This window comes from Ciona robusta, chromosome 3, assembly GCF_009617815.1.
Source record: "Ciona robusta chromosome 3, ASM961781v2".
NCBI lineage: Eukaryota > Metazoa > Chordata > Ascidiacea > Phlebobranchia > Cionidae > Ciona > Ciona robusta.
In genome coordinates, this window is record NC_143237.1 from 9,004,467 (window position 1) to 9,013,927 (window position 9,461).

At 40.0% G+C, this 9,461-nt stretch overlaps 1 protein-coding gene across 1 annotated transcript; it reads right to left on the minus strand.

The window, feature by feature from the left end:
- Positions 1–397: 397 nt before the first annotated feature.
- On the minus strand, positions 398–5,826 carry LOC149739005 (uncharacterized). Its single transcript, XM_089873668.1, has 9 exons — positions 5,234–5,826; positions 4,823–4,932; positions 4,007–4,166; positions 3,771–3,933; positions 2,521–3,630; positions 2,370–2,415; positions 1,080–1,197; positions 883–995; positions 398–583 (listed from the first exon to the last, which is right to left on the minus strand). Exons 1-7 carry the CDS (start codon positions 5,498–5,500, stop codon positions 1,134–1,136), a joined length of 1,920 nt encoding a protein of 639 aa, XP_089729794.1. The 5' UTR covers positions 5,501–5,826; the 3' UTR covers positions 398–583; positions 883–995; positions 1,080–1,133.
- Between the last annotated feature and the right edge of the window lie 3,635 nt (positions 5,827–9,461).

A 9,461-nucleotide genomic window follows, 5' to 3' on the forward strand; every position in this document is an offset into this window, starting at 1 on the left:
GTCTATTGCAAACCTCATCACTAATTCTCCGGCTATTAATTTAGTATTATAGTAGGATGGGGGAAGATGGGACACATTTTCATTCATTTTCTCGCTCACTTTGATTGTAAACAAAGAATATTCAAAGAATCATAAAACCCTATCCTCACGATTCCCAAATACCGTTGTTAATTGTTTAAAATGCGATTAGGATATTTGGATATTATGGGTTAAATGTGTCCCATCTTTCCCCACCTTACTATGTCCATTTTTCAAAAAGCTGCACACTGCCTAATATTACAATACGACTGTAGTACCTGGTAAAGCCGGTGTTCGGTTCGTCCCCTTATACCTACTCATATTTACTAACATTACACTAACATATCAGATGAAACAATTTCTTTTCGATCTGTCCAAATTTGTGATTTGTTATTTTTATTTTTATTATAGGCAGCGAAACAAACAATAAAACACAAAGGAAACGAAAAATATAAAGTACGAATACAAACAAACAGAAAAGGAACTTTATGTAGTACGTATCACCCGGTGGCTCCCTTCGCGTTTTTGCAATGTCATTCAATGTCTTGCGACATTGGCAAAATATCTGCAAGAGGAAAAACCGGTTTAATTAAAATGAAATAATAAGAACTATTTTTTGGCAAAGTAATGTTTGGGTAATATAGTGCTGTGGGGTAAGGTGGGATACCGTTAGGACCCAAATCCCATATTTTCTGATCTTGTATTAAACAATCAATAAATCTCTTTTAGAGCGAAGCTACACGGTTACATAATTATGTGAATAATATTTGTTTACTACTAAATAGGACGGAGAATGAAATGTCAATCTTACCCAACCTTACTATATTAACAAAAATATAGGTTATCCTATGTATTAGAACTTACGTTTTTGCAGACACTTGCCAAAATGTTACGCGAGGGGAGCCAATATCAAACAAGTGCAGAGACATATTCGTAAAATAGATATAGTGTAGTACCATCGTCAGTAGAAAAAAAGCCTGAAAACATACAAAGTGTTATAGAAGAATGTATAGCGATAAAAGTACAGAAAAATAAGCAGTGGTATGTTGGTATATACTTACGTTTAAAAAATAATTTGTCGTTTTTACAAGCAACACCCAGGTAGCTTATGTCTGCTACCTAGCGGTTAGATTGGACATCACGTTCGTCTTGCAGAGACTGGCTGACGTTGGGTGAGACCTGTTAAAAAAATGATGTTAAGTCATGGTGAGTTGTTCTATTTGTTATCGTGTTGGTATTTTAGCGCTTCTGCGACTAGAAAACCACTGTAAGCATGGGAGCGGTCTGGCAGCAAGTACGAAAGTCCGTAAGTCGACAATATCGACATATCTTGGTGAGGTTCGTGATATAGCACGATGACGTGTCGGGTGCGGTTTTATTGCAACACAAACAAGATTTCTAATTTCAGGAAGTTTTTCGACGACATTCGCTACGTGATCTCGGCCACCGGTAATGACGTAGGCTCTGCTTGAATCGTTTCTTACTGCGAGGAAATGCGTTTAGTTTTGACTGACACGCGGCTATCGAGTAAATGAGGTGTGTTTATTTACACTAGTGGATTACGAGAATCCAGCACAGCGATTTTTGACTGTTATTTTCGATGCTTTTATTGTAAAGTATGAGAATCACTTATTACAGTTTTGCGATTGGAACTTTGCGCGAATCCATCACGTGTCAGTTGATGACGTCATCGCTACATGACGTAATGCATCACCATCAGCATGTGTGACAGCTCGTTAATTATCGCCAGCGCACAACGACGTTTGTCTTATTAGTTGATTTTATCGCACATACAGGCAATAGATTGCTGGTAGCCGATATGGGTCGTGACGTTCGGTAAAATATTTCTAAACATCCTACCAGTCTAAAGTAATGATCGACTTTTGCCGCGATGGACGCCACGATATCTTAAACAACAACACTCGGCGGTTCTTGTATAGTCACCGACAGTGTTATTACTGAGCGCGGTCCAACTGCGAGAAACTAATGAGCCACGATCGGCGGTCTGTTCGTACAAATCCGCTGCTTACTAATTGCGCGATCTCGTTCGAAAATCCACGATTCCAGTTTCGATTCACGACGACAGGCGCCGACTGCACAAGTGGCAGAGAGAATTTATATTGAGCTCGTTACAGGAATGACGCGATGCACCGCGCGGTCAACCACGAGAAACCCTTAAATATCGGCGCCTGGACAGACCTTGTATATCGGCTTTCGTCGTCTCGTAAAATGCCCGGGGGACAACGGATTCAATAAATGAATAGACCCATACGGCACGTACACACTTTTCTGCTTTAAACCCGTGTAAAACTCATGTTTTCATATAGATTCAATGAACAACAATTTCTTACCTGACAGCGTTGTCTTGATGATGTGTAGCAACGTTTATTGAAGCGTCTGCAATAAAATTTCAATTGTAATGTGGTGCTAAAGATTTTAATAAATGGTAAAATTAGTAAAATGATTTTTTTTTCACTAAAACATGTCCTTTTTGGCACTTACCATTTGAGAGATAAGTGTTATGGTTGCTTTGCTGACTAGATGAAATGGTGTCCGGCAAGATGTAGTTTTCAGTACAGCTGTTGGTGACATGTGGGTGCTCCATGGTCAATTGGTCTCCGCTCATCTGGTAATATTGACCAGGGAAAGTACTTGGATTTGTTGCAGAAACGGACATCCCGGGATTGGCGTGGTAAGAACTGGGGACAAGTCGACTCGCCAATACTTGTTCGGATTGACAGAGCTGCTGCGAAACTGGTGAACTACCAGATGCAGATGATGGCGAGGCATGGACCGAGGAAGCGTACGAGAAGTCACCACTGTGGTTGGCAATAGGACTATGGTGTAGAAGCATGCTTTGTTTAGTGGAATAACCATGGTTACTATGGGTGTAAGGGTATGACTTCTGTTGTGGCATTCCTCTGTTTATACAGTTTTGGTTAACGAGATGCGGGTTTGAGTAAGTGTCGTGGGACTGGTAACCGTTGAAGGTATTGATGTTCTGGGACGCCTGTGTGCATGGGAAGTGCTGGTGTTGAAAATGTGGGGAGGAAGGCGACACTCCTTGCAAACGATCGACTTCGATTCTCCCGTCAATCGAATCTCTCCTTTCCGTTGAAATCGGATGGCAAGTTGTGGAATCCGGGTCTGGGGTCGGCGGGACCGCGCTGTGGTATACCCCGTCCACCCAGTTCTGAACAGACGGGTATCTGCACTCACCGATTCTTCCAGGAAGGTCAACCCCGCTTATCATGGAAGGACTCACTACCGACGGAGTTTGCTGCTGACGACTGGTGGCAGAAAACTGATCGTCGCTGTAGGAACCACGGAACGATGGAGGAAGGTTTAAATGAGAATCTCCGATATTGTCCGGGCACTTTGTCGGGTACGATGTGTGGTTGTCATTGCCAGGTGACCAGATTGCGTTATGTTTCGTAGCATTTTGATAATACGATGAATGGGTAATGGCGGTTGTTGAAATCGGATCTACCGCCGAGTTTTGCGGCAAACTGGAGATTGTAGCAGGCATACTGGATTGGTTGAACGTATGGGGCGAGGTTGCGGTGTTGTTATTGGCCATTTTGTCAGGTTCGTTTGAGTCCACGTTTAAATCTGAAATAGAGGGTATTCCGGTGATGAGAAAACTAATCAGAAATTGGATCGTAATATGAACACTTCAAAGTATGAGTCAACACACGAATACCAACATTAGAAATTCATAATTTCACGAATGTGTTAAAATAAGGGCGTACCGAAATCTTCATTGTCTGTGGCGACGTCTTCGTTGCCGTCTTCTATACCTTGTTTCTTGTCGTCGCCGACCTGGGTGTTTTCATTAGAGCGGTTCTTTGGGACCCACGTCATTTTGTTTTCCTTCTTGAGGCGACGACGCGCGTTCGCGAACCAAGTCGACACCTGGTAGCAAGGAAAATGTAATCAAAAATTTCTAATATGAAACACAAAGTGTTGGTTGTGGAAACCAGCGTACCTGGGTCAGAGTCATCTTAGTTATAATGGCGAGCATTATTTTCTCGCCTTTGGTGGGGTAGGGATTCTTCTTGTGTTCCTGAAGCCAAGCTTTCAGTGTGTTAGTGGATTCCCTGGTTGCGCTTTTTCTGTGGCTTTGGTCGTTTATCTCTGGCTGGTACCTAAACAACACAACGTATATTACGTTTCGTCATGCGGAAAATTCGAAAATATCCAGATAAAACTGCGGCGTCTTGTGCGTTTGTCAGTCATAAATGATATGCAGGTCACGGTGGGTATTTGTTGATGTTAGATCTGCCGGTTTGATGATAGAAATTACTTCGCTTCCTGCCAAATACCCAGAGAGTGATTAAAAGTTATTGGCCGCAAATTAATCTCTGCTGATGCCATCGACGAAGTCAATTGCTGATCAGAATCCTCTTATCAGTTAATGAGACGATGCTGCCTTTTAGGGAGACTTCGCTAAGATCTGCGACAGCCGACAAAACAAACAAATTGCGCAGGGCTGGCATATGATAAGACGGCGCGGGTCGTCGACCGTACGTACGATGATCGTCGCTTTCTTGTCTCGGACGATTTTGAGGTCGCCGTCTTGCTTATACTGTAAGCATGCACCATTTTATCGGATGCAGGAAACATGTTGCCTAATCACTTCGTTATTGTGCTACTAACAACCGTGTTGTTGCCGGTCATTTGGATAACGTCATTTTAAATATACTGATTGCGAAACATAACACTTTGTGAACGGTTTCCCCTACGCGTGAGGCCGCGACAGTGGGTACACATTAAAGTTGATTAAAAATTGCTGGATAATTACCCGTCATAGGTGTATTGAGGTGCGTAGTTGTACGGAGCATAGCGTTGGTGGTTGTAGCTACGGGTTGACCAGGTGTCTCCAATTTCGCGTGGGCCATCGTAGTTTGGAGTCTGCGGAAATACGTGTACAAAATCGAATTATTTCATCCTGAAGGTGGCGGTACAGAGCTGTAGAGTAGAGCTATGGTTAATTAGCAGACGCCTCTCGGAATGCACGCCGTGAAGTATAAGAAACAAGAAGCAGTATTAGATGAAAAAATGCGAAGATTTACCAAAATCCTATTTTTATTGAGCTTATTTCAATAGCTAAGCATTTTCTAATTAAAGGATTTAATACACAATAATAACTGTGCCTGGAATTATAAATCAGTAATATATAGTCTAGAAATGCAAAGAAGAACTCGAAACTTACCGTGGACGAGTAATACTGTGTTTGGTCAATACATGATTGACCGTAGTGTGGTGGAAGCACTCCATTCGACCCTATATCTGTTGGTAACGCTGTATTGTAATGTGACGCCATCGGCAGTGTTTGGTTCGGGTACATCTTCAGGCCCGGGAAATCCGTCTGCATATGGCCGGGAATTGCGTTTTCTTCTCCCGCAGAATACGTACTGATTTTTCGAGGGTAGGCGCAGGTCTTGCTGAGACCAACGTCCAGTGGTTGAGCAACAAGCATTATATTGTACTCTAAATTTGTCCGATATTCTGATATAATCTGCAAATATATACAACCATTATGCTAAATATTTTTCTAGGTTCCTTCAATAGAGCAAATTTTTGCAAAATCCTTCGCGGCCCTTCAAGCACACCATGCTGCAATAATACTTCTACGAAAACGGCGCCCATAAATTTCCTGCTGAAACGCGCTAAGCACGATATACAAGACACGACCCGCGTCGGAATGTCTCTGGCAGCATTGATCGAGTTAATTGCTCTCCGCAGTAACAAATAAGGAGGCGTCAAAAAAACGAAGGAAAAACGGCGGCGAAAAAAGAACGTCGCGCGTCAAAAAGCGAGACCTAGATTTGGTTCGAGGCGAGCGAAGAAACGTTCGAACCGAATGCTCTATAAGCACATTGAAGTGTAATCCCATAAAATGATACTTAGTAAGCTGCATATGGTTTATATATGAACATACCTATAACGTTTTAAGCCTAAACTATTTCTTGCTTATGCATTTATTTAGCTAATTTTTGCTTGACACAATTGTTTAAAACACTTTTATGATGCAACCTAGCTGAAATCGTGAGCCAAGCACGTTTAACCTATATATGTATATATATATATAACTTTGCCTACGGACATAAGTGAAATAGTTTTTTTTAAATTCCGTGCCCATTCAAGTTCTGATTGAGCATTTGATTGACAGGGGGCCTTTTCTCCTTTTTTGCGATACTTGGCTTGACAGGCTGCGTTGCATTAACAAGAAATCTGCTGTTCGTGATCAAGACAAAATCTTTAGGTCACCACTGGCATAGTTTCGAAATGCGAGTATGAGCAAAAACAAATATTATTACTTGAAAAAATGTTTTGGATTTTAAACCGATGGATATATAAATAAGCTTGGTCAAGAATTTTACGACTTCGTCATTTAGCAAAGCGGTATCACTTGCAGCAGACAAAACAATAAACAATCCTATTCTTGTTTACCTGTCTCTGTAAATATAGACACCCCTGCGGGCATTTTGAAACAAAAACAACCCGAAAAATGCCTTATGAAAACAGGAACTATACTGATTTTTCGGCTAGCAACAAAGCGAAATCACTATCTACCAATCGCATACGTCAGCCGAACATAAATGTGAGTCGGCCCTGGAACTATTTTGATCCCAAAAATATGAAGATATGTATTTAATAAGCACTCTTATGCGACTATTCTTGCTTCGAACCCGATGAATCCAAGACGAAACGCCGACGATGCGGCAGCGCTAGCAATTTAATGCAATGGATTTCTCGTTTTAATATTTTGTGGGAGAAACAGCTCGGGTTATGAATTAACGTCACTAAAATCTGCATCTTAGCTGCTGGGGTGGGATATACTTTTGAAAAATGCGAACCGGACATGGGTTATGATGGGAAAGGGTACGACATTTAATTCTTAGGATGTGGGAATGTAAACGATTTCACTCTGCACTTACAAGGTGACGCTGCGAACTTTTCCATGAAATCAGGATCCGTTTATATTTCCAACCGTAGATTTTTATCATTTTCACGACGAGAGTCACTCAGTGGGACAAGCCGCCATATTTCTCTGATATGAGCATATAGACCCGAGTACGTGAGCACTTCTATTTATTTTTCTTATGTTAAGCTTTGCTTCTACGAAAACGATGAATCCCTAATAAAAATTGTTATCATTCTCTCACATTGCCCATGGTCTATTTCTCAATGCAAGGTTTTGTTATGCGAATCGACGAACCCTGAACACACCAGCCTGAAAGGATTTTCTCATATTTTTATTGCGTCAGCAGGCAAAAAATTAATCGAAAACAACCGCTCAAAATAGTCCTGCTTATAATATAGACAAAATTTTAATTGCTTTTAACAAAAAAAGGTGCGTTATAATAACAACACTGCCTGTAAAATATTTGCCTGCAACTTGTAACTTGACTCTATTTCTTTCGCCGGAAACTGGGTGACCACATCAGCACTTCGATTAGTCTTAAAGCTGGCAACCCGATTTCCGCACGGACCTGCTAACTGTGCACTTTTGACCTCTATGTATTGATCGGTTTAACATATGTTCGTTTATATGTTTCCAATACTTAACTATATACTGCTAAGCATGTGTGAAAAAAAAAACAAGCTACAAAAAGGCGGGTAAATAGAACCCAAAATCCGGTTCCGACGAAGAAATAACTTCGCCGTATTAGGTCATGACCGCCGCCGTTTCGTCTTTAAGACAAGCAATGCAGAAGAATTTATCAAAACAAATTTATCTAACTCCATATAGAGTTAACAGCAGAAACTGGTCCAAAGTGTAGAGCATTTTAAACACTTCTGAAGATAAAAACGAAAATTAATCATTAATTTTATAAACGACAGGTAAAGAAGTGCAAAATAAATTAAAATCGATAACTAGAACATATACATTTTTAAAATTTGTTATAATATTTTCTGCAATGACAGTGTATTTTGTCTCTGGAAATTTTTAAATCTAACTTTAACCTCAAACAATAAAATGATGGCGGATTTGCACTATTTTTATACACCGGTCTGATTTGACATTTCCCAAGTGTGGTTCATGCGAAGTTTGAGGTTGCCCGTACCACCAAACGTGATATACCAGAGATCATCGTATCACGCCTGAAAAACTTTGATCTCAGCAAAAACTATAGTTGGCCTATATTGGGCGATCACCGTACCTATATCATACGCCATTACTTTTTTTTATTTTTGTACGCTATTATTTTCCATTACTATTTTTTGTGATTTAAACTCGTTATATTAAATAATAAAAATATATAAATGTACAAATAATCGGCTAAATGGAGCAACTGTAATGACCCATATAAAGAAAACCCTGTTATAATACTGTGCTGGGATAAGATAGAATAGTGTTAGCACTTAAATCCCTTATTTCTGACCGTGTTTTGAACAACAATTAACAACACTGTTTTAGGGTCGCGGGCTATGGTTGTATAATTCTGTATGAATATTTATTGTGTATTACCAAACGGGACGAGAAAAAGAATGAAAATGTCCCATCTTCCCCACCCTATATGCACTGTGTGTACAACTCATACATACCTGCAACATGTAGATTGTTTGCAACTATAAATTTTTCTCATACCCTACGGAAAGTTTTATGGTAAAACAATCGTTGATAATAAAATGAAATCTATTTAACCAATCTCCGTACTTTGTAACAATATATACAACTGAAAAGCCACATGCCTCAAACGTAGGTACCCGTTAGTGCTAGGTGTAATTAGATGAAAGATCTATTTTTGTTTGACCTTTTCATGATACACGTCTGTGGCTTACCTAAACATTAGGAGGCTTTTTCGTGGTCCTACATTTTTTTCACACAAAACAAACCATTTAAAAACCTTAACTGGTGTAATTTAAATTCATTGTTTTATTTTTTCACAACCCCAAAAAAGTATTTTTATACATACGATAGCAGATGCTTATTGTTTGAGCTTACTTGAAAGATGAAACGAGGTTATTTTTGCTATGGTGGAGCACTAATTAAATCGGGGTTTATTGTTTAATGTTGCCAATATATATAGCATGGTATTTAGTTTAACCACATCTACCTTTGCCCTCAATTAACACATAAATACCAGCAATATATTTGTTGTGCCAACTTTTAAGTTATAAGTTTGGTAAAGCAGACGGGTTCACTACGGTTCAAACACCAAGAGAAGATTGTATAATTTTAAAACAGACAGCGATAATCCGGTAAATCTTGTATAAAGTATTGCGCAATCTCCACACACAAATACCTGGAAGTTGACGAAACTCGTGTATTATTGCGTTATGTGGTAAGCTGTGCACGCGATGCTACGACTTAAGCTCACGGACTCTGTTTACAGCATCTCGGCGAATCAGAGACACAGATAAGCAACCTCCAGCGGATTACAGACACGTCGTGACACGTATATACTTTCATGGTGTGCATCGACAACATT